At 37.9% G+C, this 17,027-nt stretch overlaps 1 protein-coding gene across 1 annotated transcript in view; it reads left to right on the top strand.

Moving 5' to 3' along the window:
- LOC131843482 (kinesin-like protein Klp98A) overlaps positions 1-11,061 on the top strand; it is a 41,177-nt gene extending 30,116 nt beyond the window's left edge. Inside the window, exons 16-27 of the mRNA XM_059192153.1 lie at positions 1,529-1,648; positions 2,291-2,459; positions 3,083-3,218; positions 3,749-4,034; positions 4,957-5,047; positions 5,662-5,813; positions 6,060-6,280; positions 7,533-7,701; positions 8,776-8,818; positions 9,284-9,450; positions 10,170-10,358; positions 11,026-11,061. Coding sequence (XP_059048136.1) covers positions 1,529-1,648; positions 2,291-2,459; positions 3,083-3,218; positions 3,749-4,034; positions 4,957-5,047; positions 5,662-5,813; positions 6,060-6,280; positions 7,533-7,701; positions 8,776-8,818; positions 9,284-9,450; positions 10,170-10,358; positions 11,026-11,061 — 1,779 coding nt within the window. The remainder of the gene's footprint in view (positions 1-1,528; positions 1,649-2,290; positions 2,460-3,082; positions 3,219-3,748; positions 4,035-4,956; positions 5,048-5,661; positions 5,814-6,059; positions 6,281-7,532; positions 7,702-8,775; positions 8,819-9,283; positions 9,451-10,169; positions 10,359-11,025) is intronic.
- Positions 11,062-17,027: the final 5,966 nt, after the last annotated feature.

The raw sequence follows: 17,027 nt of genomic DNA, 5'->3' as shown, positions 1-17,027 counted from the left end.
GATTCGCTGATTTGTAGGAATAAGAATTTTTGTCAAATCAAGTAGGTAATTATTACTTAGTTTATCCACAACAAACTTATACTCAAAATACAATTAAAATAAACACTTTTCTCTCTTAATTAGAATAACCGCACCGAATTTTAATTCTACCTAGTATTAACGTCGAAGAATTAAATATCGGAAGAATTTCCAAAAGAATTACGATTTATTACACGAATATACGTCCACATCTTGAAATCAATTTAATTTGTTAATTGTGTTCCCATCAACAAAAAGTTAGTTAATTTGTTATATGGGTCAATCAGATTCAAACCTGTTCGAGGCAGGTAGTTCAGGTAACTAGGCCCATATCATAAATACCTTATAGACTAACATACATATGAAATAATATTGTAAAACTAATTAATATTGATCTTGTCTGTGTGGTCACGGCACTGACGACGGTAATCTGCCACGGGCAATGAATAATCTAACATGTCCGTAAGCATTGCTTTAATTTTTTATGTAACTATATTTAAAAGTATAATATGTTAACTATTTGTAATAATAAATAAATTAATAAAAGAAAGGATGTCCGCAGTTGTTAAAAATCAGATAAAAATTATGATACATCGTTAATGTGTGTAATGTAACCTCAAGGGCACTTTAGAGGGGCTACGTGGAGGGGCTGCAGACAGTCGACTGTGTGCGTTGTTACCACGCGGCCTTACTTGTAATAATTACTAGTGAATTTAATATGTATATAGTTATATATGTAAGTATTCACTCCATATAAAAAAACTGCGTGCCAATTTATATTTCTGTCTAATTTTCCGCTAATGGAAGCATCTATCAGTGCAAATCTATAAAAATTTAAGTTTCTGTTTGTAATTTCATTTTTTTTATGGATGGATGGTAATGGTATGATGCACCTGTATCACTTACCATCAAATACATTAAAAAAATTTAAAGGCATAAGGAATTGAAGATATTTTTTTAAGTTCACGGTGATGGAATGGTCACTCGCCTTCGCTAACGGTGGAGTAGATATGCTAGTGGGGGATGATAAGATGAACATGAGGTCAGGTCAGTTAGACCATAGTGCCAAATTCCACAGGTTATCACGATGGTTCTATCTGGAAGAGATTGCATTTGCGATAAGACCGCCTTTTGTACTTACTTCAACTAGCTGTGCACGCGGTTTTACCCGTGTTAAATTTCAATAAAAAATATAGCGTATATGTTATTCTGATGCATAAGCTATATTACTGTAAAGTTATATCAAAATCCGTTCAGTAGTTTTGGCGTGAGAAAATAACAAACATCTATACTCACAAACTTTGGCGTTTATAATATTATTAGGATTAAGATGTTTTAACTTCGTTTATGTCCGTCTGTTGGTGCAATAAAGTGTATTCTTTACATATAAATAAAATTGGAGTGTCTGTTTGTAATATGTAGAAGTAGTGATGTATAAGCTATGTATAATATATCACAGTAACGTTTCATCAAAATTGAACTCACTATTGAAGGTATTATTTAATTGCAGAGCGCAACCCCCAGTCCAGAGAGTCCGGCATCGGAGTCCAGCACAGAGTGTCTGATGCATCTACTGCAGCAGTGTGAGCCAAAGACTGCTCAGAGCATAAAGGACACCGTTGATAGACATGTAAGTTACCACACTTATCTAAATATATAGAACTCAAAGGTGACATAAAGGACACCGTTGATAGACATGTAAGTTATCACACCTATCTAAATATATATAACTCAAAGGTGACCGACTGACATAGTGATCTATCAACGCACAGCCCAAACAACTGGTCGGATCGGGCTGAAATTTGGCATGCAGGTAGATGTTATGACGTAGGCATCCGCTAAAATAGGATTTTGTTTAATTCTACCCCCAAGGGGATAAAATAGGGGATGATAGTTTGCTTGAAACTGGTCAATTTTGAACCGATCGGGCTGAGACTTTGCATGCATAAAGCTACTATGACGTAGGCATCCCCTAAGAAAGGATTTTGATGAATTCCACCGCTAAGAGGATAAATTAACGCGAACGAAGCTGCGGGCAAAAGCTAGTGTTTTATAAAATCTTCCCAATACGGAATATTGGGACAAACATAAATACAAATGTTTGTTCAAATACAAACCGCCAGACCGCCGAAGCCTTCAATCTTTAAATCTAGCTAATATTATAGGCACTATTAACATTTGGCGACCTCGGATGTCTAACTGTTTAACTCACCGCTTTACTTCCGATGCTCGCGAGTTCGATTCGGCGTTGTACACCAAATATGATTTTCAGAAAAAAGAACTGGTAGAACTGGAGGACGAACTCAAGAGCCGGGTGTCGTCGGTGGCGTCGCACCGCGTGAAGGTCGAGCGGCTGCAGGCCGAGCTGGCGCTGCTCGCCACGCAGGACCTCGGGCTGCGGCACGCGCTCGCGGCCGACCTCGGGCCCGCGCCCGGACGGGGTATGTATGTATGTATGTATGTATGTATGTACGTGAAGGTCGAGCGGCTGCAGGCCGAGCTGGCGCTGCTCGCCACGCAGGACCTCGGGCTGCGGCACGCGCTCGCGGCCGACCTCGGGCCCGCGCCCGGACGGGGTATGTATGTATGTATGTATGTATGTATGTACGTGAAGGTCGAGCGGCTGCAGGCCGAGCTGGCGCTGCTCGCCACGCAGGACCTCGGGCTGCGGCACGCGCTCGCGGCCGACCTCGGGCCCGCGCCCGGACGGGGTATGTATGTATGTATGTATGTATGTATGTACGTGAAGGTCGAGCGGCTGCAGGCCGAGCTGGCGCTGCTTGCAGTGTATCTTGGCATTCCTATAAATGTTTTTGTAATTGTTATATGTATATGATTATGTATATATATATATATATATATATTACAGGTTATACCTATTTGAATGAATGAATGAAATAGTAAATTTATGCATTGTATTATTAAAATATATTATCCTAATAAATATATACACATATATAGGTGTGTGTATGTGGTTTAGTTGTTCTATGTATGTAATGGTTGTCAACAATTGTTTTTAATCTTTTCTTCTTTCCTTCTTTAAAAAAAACGTATATTTTTACAGAGCGCGAGGTTGAGTTCGATCTGCGGACTGAACCCGTGAAGCGCAGCAAGTCGGAGCTGGTGCTGAGGACGCCGCAGCAGGAGCTAGAGCCCCTCTCCGCAGATGAACGGGAGGAGTACCAGATTAAGAAGATGAGGTGAGAACATGACTTAATTACTCGGCCGTGGTGGTCTAGCAGTTTACCACTCCGCTTTACTCACGATGGTCGCGGATTTGCATTTTGATTACTCGCACAACAGTACTCTGTATACGAGTCATTCTCTATCTATACATATAAATAAAAATGTATGTTTGTAATATTGAAATAATCTCTTTTTTTTTAACAACATGCATATGAATATAAATACGGTGTATACACCAAAATATTTTTTACAATTTTTGCCTGTCTGTTTGTTCCGGCTAATCTCTGAAATGGTTGGACCAATTTTGACGGGCCTTTTTTGGCAGATAGCTGATGTAATGAGTAACTTAGGCTACCTTTATTTTAGAAAAACTCCATGCGGACGAAATCGAGGGGAACAGCTAGTATAAATTATAAATGTACTAGTTTTAGTATAGTATTCATCCATCCGTGCATATTTCTTAAATTACTTTTTAGTACATTTTTGCTTCACGTATTTATAATGATACTAAACTGATTTTATATATATATATATTTTCTTCCAGTCTAAGCCTCAGTCTAGACCCGCTCACGTCCCCGAACCCGACGTTGACCACGTGCGACACGTTCCACACGGCCAGCACCGGCTCTCCGAAGCCGTTCCCCGCCACCCCCGCGTCCCCCCCGTCCCCCGCGTCCCCCGCGTCCCCCGCGACCCCCGCGTCCCCCGCGGCGGCGGCGGCGGAGGCCGCGGATGTGTCGGAGCCCCCGCTGCAGCCCCAGTTCAGACTGGGACCAGCGCCGGTGGCTGACGATAGTGACGACATGTCCAGCACTGAAGATTATCATAAGGTATTCAATACTTGTTATTTAGAAATGTTATTGGATTTTTTTTTATTTATTAGGTCTACAAAACATGGCGTATCGAGGAACACCGTGGAGTTTTTAGTGAGTACAATCTCACATATCCCACCCGTTCCCCTGGATGGGTGGTTGAATCTATGAAGATTTTCTCCACATAAAAAAAAGGTCTACAAAACTGGATGTCTTACAGAGTACATAAATTTATACACATAAAATAAACTATTTAAGTAATACTACATGTAGACACAGCATGCATAACTTAATTTTAACACACAAAATGATACTATACAGTAGTAAATAATAATTAATAATTTTATTATTTTATATTCAACTAGCTACTCGACCCGACTTCGCACGGGTGTACATGTATTATATATATATATACCTACCTTTTGAATCACTTTTATCTATTAAAAAACCGCTTCAAAATCCGTTGTGTAGTTTTAAAGATTTAAGCATACATAGGGACGGACAGACAGCGTCAGTGCTCTGTTTTATACTATGTAATGATTTATAATATATTTTTAAATTTTTGTTTTACTAATTGTGCTCGCGTGAAATTTATAGCCTACGTGTTATTCTGATGTATCTAAATATATATAACTCAAAGGTGACTGACATAGTGGTCTATCAACGCACAGCCCAAACCACTGGACGGATCGGGCTGAAATTTGGCATGCAGGTAGATGTTATGACGTAGGCATCCGCTAAGAAAGGATTTTGATAAATTCCACCCCTAAAGGGATAAATTAACGCGAGCGAAGCCGCGAGCAAAAGCTAGTAATCTATATTACTCTTCTATCCCTCGGTATAAAATATGAAAATATAAAATGTATTTTTTGAAATTTTGTTTCTAGTGATTTCCGCCAGTGTCTTTGAAATGTTAATTGTCTAAATGGTTATATTGCAGCCGAGGATAGTGGAGGGCCAGTCGTCAAGTTCTGTTGAAAGATCGCCGGAGGAAAGACACCAAAGGACCAAGTACAGAAGAAGATTACCAGGTAACTAAGGACTTCTAGTAATTATAGTCAGTACATATATATGCGTATGATAGGCCGGGTCAATGTACTCCCTCAAAAATGAAAAATGGTTGAGGGTAATGATGGCTGGTTTCTTCATACTCTTTTTAGGTTGAAGTTCATATTTCACCTGTTATACGAGTTGCAGATTCATTATGCGTGAACTACTTATTATTTTTTTCCTTTTGACAAAATAGAATAGTATATGCTGATGGTCACTACATTCTACCGAATTTAAAAATGGATCTATATCTTTGTAATAATGTATAAACAGATTTGAAAACAATAAGAGCCAAATTTCTTGTCAGTTCTTCTTAGCTCAAAAGCACACTGAATTGACTGCAGATTTACCGTATCCTAAGATTGTGTAATAGATCTACATGAATAAAAATATTATTATTTGATTTTTGTTTAAAATTTAAAAATTACTAATAAAAATAAAATACTAAAAAAATACTAATAAAACAAACCTCTTTCCTCATTTCTATTGTTTTTATCTTTTAATTCACTACAGTCTTTATAGAATAAAAACATATGCATGTTTGTTTAATTTATTATGTTTATATAGTTAAGATTTACATGAGATAATTTATCAGGTGATGGCAAGTCGGGGCGGCGTCAGGTTACAGAAGCGGAAGCGTTACGAGCGATGCAGAGGCTGTGCTCCCGCATAGCGTCACAGAAGATGCTGGTCATCTCCTCACTGGAGAATGACTGCTCCAAGGAGGAGCTCAACCGACAGATTGCGGTACCGATACTCTAGATGCGTTAGATTTTTTTCATGTCAAGCTTAAAAAATAGTTTGCCTGAAACATTGACAACCATATTTTGATATTGCATTGAAAAATAAAAAAAAACATTATGCACGTTACGATATATGTGACACTAACACGCATATTATGTTTTTTTTGTTTGGTCGAATCGAATTTTGACCACAAGTTTAACATTAATACACATATTCGATTAGTTTTCAAAACAGACTAACATATGTCAGGTGCTGCAAGATCTGCAAAAGAAGTACGTCCGTCTGGAGATGGCGCTGCAGTACTCGTTCTTCGACAACCAGGGCGGGCGGCGCAGCATGATGGTGACGCCCATACAGGAGACGCCCTCGCTCACGCTCTCAGAGAGCGACATGCACGTCGCCACCGACCACGCCAACCACGGCGGCCACGCTCCCCACAACGGACACGTCGTCGATCCGCTGCTGCACAGGTCTGATGTTTACCTCTCATTTATGTTCTCTCTGTTTAACTTTGGTTAACAAAAAGGGATGGTACGATAACCATCCTTTTTATTAACCAAAGTTAAACGAGTTTTTAGCATTTTTCCAGTGCTTTTAACATGGTAGACCATGATATCTTTCTATCCATCTTGCTGCACCATAGGTTCTCATCTTCAGCTTTGGATTTTTTCATCTCACCTTCGGGGAGGACAACAAGCGATCAGAGTTGATGATAAATTATCTAACTAGTGTGATCTACCAACCGGCGTACCCTAAGGTGGGACTTCACTCGCTGTTACTTCTAAAGTACACTTCAAAAGCCAGGAGAAATAAAACATTTTACTCCACGAGAATAGTGTAATCGCAAATACCACAATAAGAAATAGAAATAATCTTTATTCAAATAAACTTAATATAAGCACTTTTGAATAGTCAAGTTTTTTGATTCTACCACTTATTCGGAATGCAGATTCATCACAAGAAGAATAAGCAAGAAACTTGTGTGTTGCTCTTTTAAATAAATATTAAGAAAACAATATGTACACAAAAGCCTATGATCAATTATCTGCTACAGTAACTAAAAACGAAAGCATCGCGTAAATTGCACAGCGCCATCTAAATTTTCCACTTTTATAAACTCTCACCTATACCTGGCAGTTTTTACGCAGATAATTTGCAAATATATGAACATGTCTGTATCGATAATTTAGATCACGAACTCATGGTCTAGTAACTTTGGTATACCAGTTAACCCTAACAGATGTCAAGCTATAATAGTAGGTAGTCCAAAATAGTTGGCAGCAGCAGCAGGATCATCCGCAGGCCCTTACAAACCGCTGGGTTTAGGCCCCGAGCTTGTGCTCCTTGCCCGGGCATAGTGTGTTGGCTAAAATTTATCTCCGTACCATTACACCCATCACGTTTGGTAATTTTGTATTTGTTTCTAGTCACACTGTAAAAAATCTTGGTCATCATATAGAATTAATGTTATTTTAAATAAATACATAATCTATATCCTAGATAAATGGTAAATGGATTTTCAAAATTTATTCAGTATATCCTGATATTATTTCCTACCACGTCACATCTTTTTATTTTACAAAATCAGTTCAGTAGAGATTAAAAATTAGTCCCTATAACGTCATAAACCACTTTAATTTTAAAATAAGTTCAGTGGATCCTGAGATTTCCCTCTCCCTACAACATCATAAATATTAGGTTTTTTTTTGTTCATTATGTCAGGTTAAAAGAGCAAGAGATGGAAGGGTCAGACAACGTGTCCACGTCCAACGACGAGCTTCACACCGACCACTCGGAGGTGTGGGACGACCCGCTGCGGAGGCCCGTCCTCGAACAAGAACACGACCACGACCACGACCACGAGCAGGCGATCATGGAACGATCTATACCGGTACATACACATTTGTTCTTATATATCTCTATTTGTGTTGCCTTTATAGCTGTCCCGCAAACGAACCAGAGATTGACAAAACGCCTACTAAATCTGGACAGGCAAAACCTAAGAATAATGATAGGGACAATAACGGGCCACTGTTCCTTAAACAAACATCTGTACACAATATGTTACAACACACAACAAATGCTATTGACAGTCCCCTGTGTTGGGGCTGCTTTGTAGCCGAGGAAACGGCTGCTCACGTAATCCTGGAGTGCATAGCAGTGGCCACACAACGTAATCAAATCCTCGGAACGGTGAGGTCGCTCCGTGAAGCCTGCGAAGACACCAGGAGTCTTCTGCGCTTCAGAGAGGAGCTTGGCTGACTACTTTAGTAGCCTGGCTCTACACGCACAATGGCCCAGATGAGAGGCCAATTGCGGAAAATGGAGTACAACTTACATTACAGCTGTCCCGCGCACCTTCATCTGCCTTTCATTTCCTTTTCCAATATTTTTCATTGCAGCTCCGCTTCTATTGGTAGTAGCGTAATGTTATGTAGCTTAAAACCTCGACAAATGGACTATCCAACGCGAAATTTTTTTTTCTAAATCGAACCAATTAGTTCTTGAGATTAGCGCGTTCAAACAAACAAACAAACTCTTCAGCTTTATAATATTATATATATATTATTATAGATGCAGTGATGTCAAATTTAACACAATTAATCTGTTGTTATTTGTGAAAGGCTGTTAGTTTGCTTTTATATTGATTGACATAGGTATAGTTAACCTGTGTTTTCCTTTAATAAATAAATAAAATAAATATCTTCTTTACATAGTAGAAAACAAAGTTACCTATATCTTTTAAATTACGGACCGAAGGTGCAAAAGATGATATGGCGAGAAAAAGAGTAAATAACGAGATGACTGCGAACAGGGATGAATGGAAGAGAACAAATGAACGGGATAAGGAAGAAGCAGATGATATGATGATCTCACCCTTAGACCATTTACAAATAAATAAATAAATAAAAGTAAAATAAATGTTTGGTGACAGTGTTATAATTGATTTTGTCTTTACTTTCAGGATCCAACAGTTTCTATTGGCCTCATGCATCCAATAGATTTCAGTGAGTTTATATATATATATTTTTGTATTAATTTTCTTTAATAATATTACATACTGTCTGTATGTATTGTTATGTTGGTTTTATATTAATTTTATAACGATAGACCATTTTGTTTGTAAAAAAAAAATATTTTACGATAATATTTTACTAATTAATTTAGATTTTTGAATCAGAGATATCAATATTTAGGGATTTTTGATGAATCATTTAGTGAATGGACGATTTTCAATATATTATTGATTTTGATTGATATCATAAGAGTCTGTAATAGACCTATATGAATAAAATCATTTTTAATTTTATAAGTATTGTAATTATTAGCGTATTGTTTGCTTATATATTATGTATGCTTGTAACATGCAACGCATGGGTGAATACACAAATATGTAGCGTGTTACAATGACATGACATGATGATTGTGACGGCGTGCGAGGACGTGTGGTGACGTGAGGGCGTGTGACGCAGGCAGCGTGGTGAGCGTGGCGGGGTGGGTGACGCGGGGCGCGGGCGCGCGCACGCACCACGAGTACGAGGTGCGCGTGGCGGTGGGCGCCAGTCGCTGGCAGCTGCTGCGCCGCTACCGCCGCTTCAGAGACCTCTACCTCACCATGCGCCGCACCTACGGGCCCAAGGTACGCGGCACAGCTGCAAGCACAGCTGGGAGGACCACTAACACGTTGTCTACTACTATAAACAATACAATAGAATGGAAAATCATTTATTCACATAAACTTAACTTAAGCACTTTTAAGTAGTCATAACATTTTTTTTAAACTACCGCTCATTCGGAAAATTTCTCATCACAAGAAGAACGAGCGAAAAATTTGTGTGTTGCTCTTTTAAGTAATTTTACAAGTCGAAACTTGTGAATACAAACTACCAACCAGTACTAATTTATTAGGACAAATATAAATACACAATAAGATTAAATCAGTCGTAGTGATAAGAGCAGACCAGTCTTTACAAGCAGCACTCGTTCACTAGTATGACTGATGAGCCAGCCATCACTGCGCTCGATCATATTTTAGGGAGCCCAATGACCCATGAAAGTTGTACAAAACATATTGTGACGTTAGGACCTACCTATAAAATTTACTTATTAAAAAAAAAACTAGAATGCAATGTCGTAGTGCCTTGTGGAGTGGTACAGGACCGGGTGTGTGTGGTCTATTAAAAATCTGAGAAACTGTTACGACTATTATAAAGTTGTACACGTAGAAGGTCCTAGCAAACTATATCCTTACATGGCTGTATGGGTACAGTTTGCTAAGTCTTTCCTATAAAGGATAAATAAAAAAAAAACTAGAAAGTAGTCGCGTGTGGAGTAGTATAGGTGTGTGTGTGTCGGCAGGTGGGCGCGATCCCGTTCCCCGGGCGGCGGCTGTGGTCGTCGGAGGAGGTGGCGCGGTCCCGCCGCGCGGCGCTGGAGGCGTTCCTGCGGCGGCTGCTGGCCGTGTGCAGCGCCGACCGCCGCTGCGTGCTGCACGCCGCGCCGCTCACCAGGGACACGCTCGTCGCCTTCTCGCCCTTCTTCCGCAAGGTACTCTGCCTCCACTCGTATGTCTCGCCGGCTGCGCTGGAGGCGTTCCTGCGGCGGCTGCTGGCCGTGTGCAGCGCCGACCGCCGCTGCGTGCTGCACGCCGCGCCGCTCACCAGGGACACGCTCGTCGCCTTCTCGCCCTTCTTCCGCAAGGTACTCTGCCTCCACTCGTATGTCTCGCCGGCTGCGCTGGAGGCGTTCCTGCGGCGGCTGCTGGCCGTGTGCAGCGCCGACCGCCGCTGCGTGCTGCACGCCGCGCCGCTCACCAGGGACACGCTCGTCGCCTTCTCGCCCTTCTTCCGCAAGGTACTCTGCCTCCACACGTAGTTCTCCATTAACTTCTTCCGCAAGGTACGCCTCCACACTGTCATACACCTCTCCATTAACTTACTGTCAATAATAATTCAGAACAATAATTATTGCGTCGAAATTAAAAGTACAAAATTATAATTTAAATCTAAAATAACAATGTCAAAATATTCATATAAATTCTCCATTAAATTTAGAATGTTAAAATTTTACGTTCATAAGCGGCTAAAATGGAAAATTATTTTTGAATTTGAATTTATAAGAGAGGTAACCGAGCGGATGATTTTGTACAAAACCATATGACTCTGAACAAAGTGAAATGACTTTGTACAAAGTGATATTTGTATTATTGACGCAGGGCGTGTTCGAGAGCGGCAAGTGCGGCACGGGATGATACCCGGAGGCGGCTGCGGTGCGCGCGCTGGCAGCGGCGGCGGCTGACCTGCTGCGGACCCTGGCGGCGGCCGCGCTGCTGGCGGCGCGCTGCCTGGCGCTGATGCTGCTGCTGCTGTACCTGCTGGCCCGCCGCCGCGTCCACCACCACAGGTAACGCACCTCTCCATCCTGGTACGACACTTGAGCTGCTCTACCTACCTGTAGTACGTCACTTAAGCGGGTCTACCTCCTCGCGTCCAACATCCAGCAGTCGAAGACAATGTGCTCACCCTGGACTATTGTTGAACTGTCTTCGTATAGTGATATTGTAAAGGTATTTCCACTGCTTCGCGCCGTTTATGTTGATCCGTTGGAACCACTGAAAGTGCTAATAGAAGAAGTTTTCAAATTGATTCATAATAAGAATAAAAGATCTGTTAATGAGAATGTGAACAGCTGTCCCATGAAATTTAAATATATCTCTAGATTTTTAAATTATACACAAACTGCACGGTTGCTGTTTTTAAAAAATATATTTTCGATTTCATCCTTTCAAAGTTGTTCAGTTTGCAAGAAAGTTGTTCAATTTTCTTAATGTTTGCTTTCATTATAATAGGATGGCTACATGATATTATGATTAAATCTATATGAAACTACAGAAATTCACGTTTACTATATATTCAATAGACGCATGTTTCACTTTATTTACCTAATTTTCTGCATCTAAGTGGAAACGAATGTATTACGACGAAATAACCGGACCGGCGCAGTGGATACGTTCCTTTAGTGCAGTGACGTTACGTCGTAAAAAATCGGCAGCCGAATTTATGGAATATAAAAAAATATATAATATAATATATTGACTATAATTGGCACTATAATTTACGCAATTGTGTATATAATATAATTATATTTTATTAACTAAATTGACATTAAAATGAATGAGATATAATGTAGAATGACGAGAATTACGCGTCAAAATGTGTATAATATATATGTAATATAAACGAGCTTGGATATCTCATGCACAGTAATACCTGCAGATCTACTCTGGATTCTAATCTCAATATCAATCCAATCTAGTTATCGACTGTTTTTTCAAAACGTAATCCATTTAAGCTACCATTACATGACACGATCTTTAAAGCGCGATCAGGAGCGCGGGGAAGCCAGTACGCGGTTTTTAGTGCGGGAAATCCAGCGCGCGCAATTGTGAATAAATTTCATTTTATCTATTTTTTAGGTTCGCACTTTCGCACGTTATTGTGCGTGTGAAAATTCAGATAATAAAGCGTGAAATATAATTTTTAAAGTCAGTGTAATGACAATACTCACAGTATTGTCATGTAAGTGAATAAATTTCATTTTATCTATTTTTTAGACTTTAAAAAAAAATTATATTTCACGCTTTATTATCTGAAGATAAAGATTTATAAATATCAATAATTTGTCTGTGCTTCATAGTCAGTTGTCCGCCATTTTGCAATAATAATTATTATAAAATGGCGCTAAAGTACGCACGGTTGTTGTGCGTACAACAACAGTGCGTACTTTAGCGCCGCTCACTGTTTGCGCGAGCGGTCTGTCTCGTTCTCTTTGTCTACATTTACATGCACATTATTTTTGCGTGAAAGCGGATTCGCACCTGAAAGACCGTACGTGTAAAGGCAGCTGAATGAATACATAACAATGATTTAATACTTTGCTTGTATAAAAGGTATGGAAGGTTCTAGAAGTGCGAACCGATGTAATCCAGTGTCAATGGATCGATATTGGTTTTCGGAGTAGACCTGTTTGGTAATATTCATGCATTACTGACCGTATAGTTCTATATTTTAATATAACAAGGCTGTTTGTATATTTTGTGCAATTTATTTTTAATACTAATCGTAAGTCTTCCTCGGTGCTTTCACTGGTGTTGTTGTCCTTGTTTAACTTTGGTTAACAAAAAGGATGCCACGATAACGTGAGAACATCTGGATATAAATCGTAATTGATTTGTTTAAGCGTTTGAATTTTACTTCTAATGTCATAGGTGTAGTGTTCATTTTAAGTTTTTCGTTACACATAATATTGTTGAAAATCGTAGTCTGTCGTAATATTGTTTGAGGATACTTTCTCATGTACAGTTGTTTAGTACTTCTCTATTTGAAATTTTATAATCACTAATGCACCCACTTAATTCTGAACGGCATTAAGCACACGAACTATTTATTTACGAAAATCAACTTTATGGTTACTACTAATAAAGTCGTATTTCTAAATTTTTACTTTTTGTATTTAAGGCAGTTTAGTAGTAAGCGTGGATTAAACTTGTTACTTCACTTCAATGAATGGAATGTCTTATTTCTTTGGACGACTGTACTTATACTAAAATGAGACGAAATGTTGAAATGTACAGTCAGATAAAGGACTAGATTTTATTATTGCCAGACCTTATTATTTTAATAACATACAAAAGTAATTGATTTTTTATTTTTATAATTACAAATGCGTGTTTCTGCTACTGATACACGTCTTGACATGGTGAAGTCTGCGCGGAGAATATATCCATTCTTACGCCTCATGAAACGTGCCCTCCGCGCGAGTAACGTTGAATTTACTCTCTACTAGTGTTATATATTAGAAATGAAACGGATAGCAGTTTGGCTGGATACCGGATACGGGATCCGGCTATTCAGCCACACGAATAGCCGGATATCCGGCTTTGCCCTTAGTGCAGTATGAGTACTAATTAATTAATTTTCTTTCTATTACAGTCATTTACTATTGTGTGATTAAAAATTTAAAACTAAAACTAATTATACTTCTTAAGTGATAATAAGACTAACTACCTAAACAAGGCAAATACTACTTTTTAACATTACATTACTTAAAAAATATTTTAATTGTCCACATTTCTTTTAATTCGGCGGGATGCCTATCCGGTCGAATAGAAAGTTCTACTAACTAGTTCTCTAGTTAGTAGTTATCCGGTATTAAGGCCACCGGATAGGCCGGATAGTTACCGGATATTCGTTTCATCTCTATTATATATACACTACAAGATTCCTGTAATAAAATATATAATTTCAACTAAATACAATTAATATATAATATAATTATGTAATTTTTCTTCAAATGTAATATTAATCAATATAATTTCAATAAAAGATCTGACAATAATAATAATCTTGTCTCATTATGTACAAAGAATAAAATTGTAACGTACTGTAAAAAGTGTCTATTTACTATTAAAATACTAGTGCCTAACGATATATATTTGTAATCGTAATCTGTATATAATGTCAAAGATGGAAATATAAAGCGATATAAACTTTTTTTTCATAAAATATCTGTATAAAAGACCTAAATTAAAAAAAATGTTTTTTTTTTTAAGTTAGTATATTTTTCCACGTGGCGAGGCCTATAGTGGCACCCCGTCGCGATGACAAGACGGGGCCTGTATAATAATTAGATAATATTATGAGATATATAAAATTAAATAAATCAACGAGAGATGCGGAGTTAGAGGGTAGAAATCAGGGATGTTATGAAATCTCGGATACGGATAGGTTTCGGATGTAGGAATGATTACCGGATACGTATATGAAATTATTTCGGATCATCCGTTAGTTTCGGATAATTTCAGTTACGGATATTAATATTTTAAGGAATTTCAAAGTAAAATACAAATAGCTAATAAAATGGTTACATTACGTGTCTCAATTTGGGTCCGCCGCTACCCGATATTATTCGAAAGTTTTATTTCGGATTCGGTTACGAATATTTTTTTATATCGGATATTCGATATCCGTTACGGTTACGGAGCTCCCTGACATCCCTGGTAGAAATCTACAAATATTTCGCGTGTATCACGTTTCAATCTACCTCTAATGACCTTAATAGTGTAGTGATTGTAATGCACCTCACCTTCAGTCACAGATTGACGATTTGATAGCCTCGGTGGTGTAGTGGTTTAGCACACCACCTTATTTCCGATAGTAGCGGGTTCGATACCTCGCATGGCACAAACATTTGTATTCATGAGTATGATTGTTTGTATCGGTCTGGGTGTTTTCTATGTATGTATTTACGAAAAAAATCTATGTATTTGTATCAGTAATTTAGTACCCATAACACAAGCTTTAGCTACCTTAACTTGGGTATAGCTGTGTAAATTGTCCTGAGATTATTATGATTAAATTCCAGCAGAATACGAACTTTTGTATTTATTAGTATGATTATTTGTATTAGTCTGGGCGTTCTTCAACGTATAATAGATCTATTTAATATATAGGTATATCTATCACTTGTTTAGTATCCATCATATAAGTTCTGCTTAGCTTGGGGAACCAGATGGCGCTGATTTGTATTCAGGGGTTCTTATTATACTCTGACATATTTCTCATTAGTTAATTGGTTTCATAATAAAACTATTATTATTTTAATGTATTTTTCATTAATTCAATATTTCGTCTAATATTAATTTAATAGAAGAAAATACATTCCATTATTTCTTCCAAAAAGTTTCTCAAAACAATCTCTGATTTAGTTCATTTGTCGCCTAGGCTATAAAAAATAATATTTAAAAAAAAGTAGTTCACACTCATTATCCATATCGTAAAAAAAATGATAGAGATCTATGATAGAGCTTAGTAAAGAACTATTTATATATATTAGTCAGTAATTAGTATATTAAGTCAACCATTAACTTCGCATCTCTTGTTTAAGAATAATTTCCAATGTGATAAAGCCGTTCGCACACTGCTCAACAGCGACATATTGTGTTGCATCACAGTTGAAACTCCCGCTACGTCCAACTGTGCCCTATTTCTTGGAAATTCTCTAGTGCTATTCGCTGCAGCTGGCTTTTACAACCGGACGATGTAGGGCGAGTGCAGATGGCACTCCAAACTCGCGGAAGGACTTATGGAGTGACTACAAGACAATTCCCGTCTGACGGATACAACTTTAGTCTGAGTGCACTTAAGGACTTATGGAGTGACTACAAGACAATTCCCGTCTGACGGATACAACTTTAGTGAGGGCACCGCTATGGGTTGGAACCTTGGCTCAGGCCATTGTAATTTTGATCCCCATTTGAATCGATCATTGGGAGCGCGACTCGCTTGATAATATACATTTTTAAAAATCACTCACAAATAAACACATTATGCAAAATCAACTTTCATGTTTTGTTTTAAGGTCGAATTTTAATATTTTCTTAATCTGATTTAAAGCGGTAGACCATGTATCTTCGTCTGCAGATCTCTATATAGCCTATTACAGCTGGTAATATGTTATATGTTACCACTTACAGGTGAGCCGTCAGCTTGGTTGTCATTCTTCACTGCAATAGCAACCAACCTGACGAATGCTTATAAGAAATCCAAACTTTGTAATTTTTTAATTTGAATAAGCATGCGATATGTCGCCAAAATCGTATAGTGTGCAAACGCCCTAGTTTTATTAGTTTATGTAAGAAGTCTATTGGTGCAATGTTTTTTATGTAATATGTACAAAGTATATTAAGATTGTACTTGCAGTATTGTTATAGTGTATACCTTTGCCCAACAGTGGCCTAATGTACCCTCGTAGACAGCTTATGATTTAGTGACATAGCTAATGAAAAACTATTTTTCAGTCTCAGCATAATAAATACAATTTAAACAATTTTGCTTACAATATCTTTAGTAAAAATCTCTTTTGTTAATAGAAATACTAATGCATTTCTTTATTCTCAATCAAAACAGAAATAATTTATGAATATATAAGTTAGAATCAAATAAATTAATGATCAATTTTAATTAATAATAATAATTTGAAATATTCAATAATAATTTATTAATTATAATAATAGAATAAATTACAAAAATTACACGTTATATATAATGTATAAAATTGTACAATAGCCGTGAAAAGATTTAACTGTTTCTTAGTTCTAATATGAGAAATATTACAATTAATGATAATTAATAGAAATAAAATTAATTATTTTTATTG

This window comes from Achroia grisella, unplaced genomic scaffold (assembly GCF_030625045.1).
Source record: "Achroia grisella isolate CSIRO2021 unplaced genomic scaffold, CSIRO_AGI_Agris_v1 utg1086, whole genome shotgun sequence".
NCBI classification, from domain to species: Eukaryota; Metazoa; Arthropoda; class Insecta; order Lepidoptera; family Pyralidae; genus Achroia; species Achroia grisella.
This window is presented reverse-complemented; position numbering and strand designations above follow the sequence as displayed.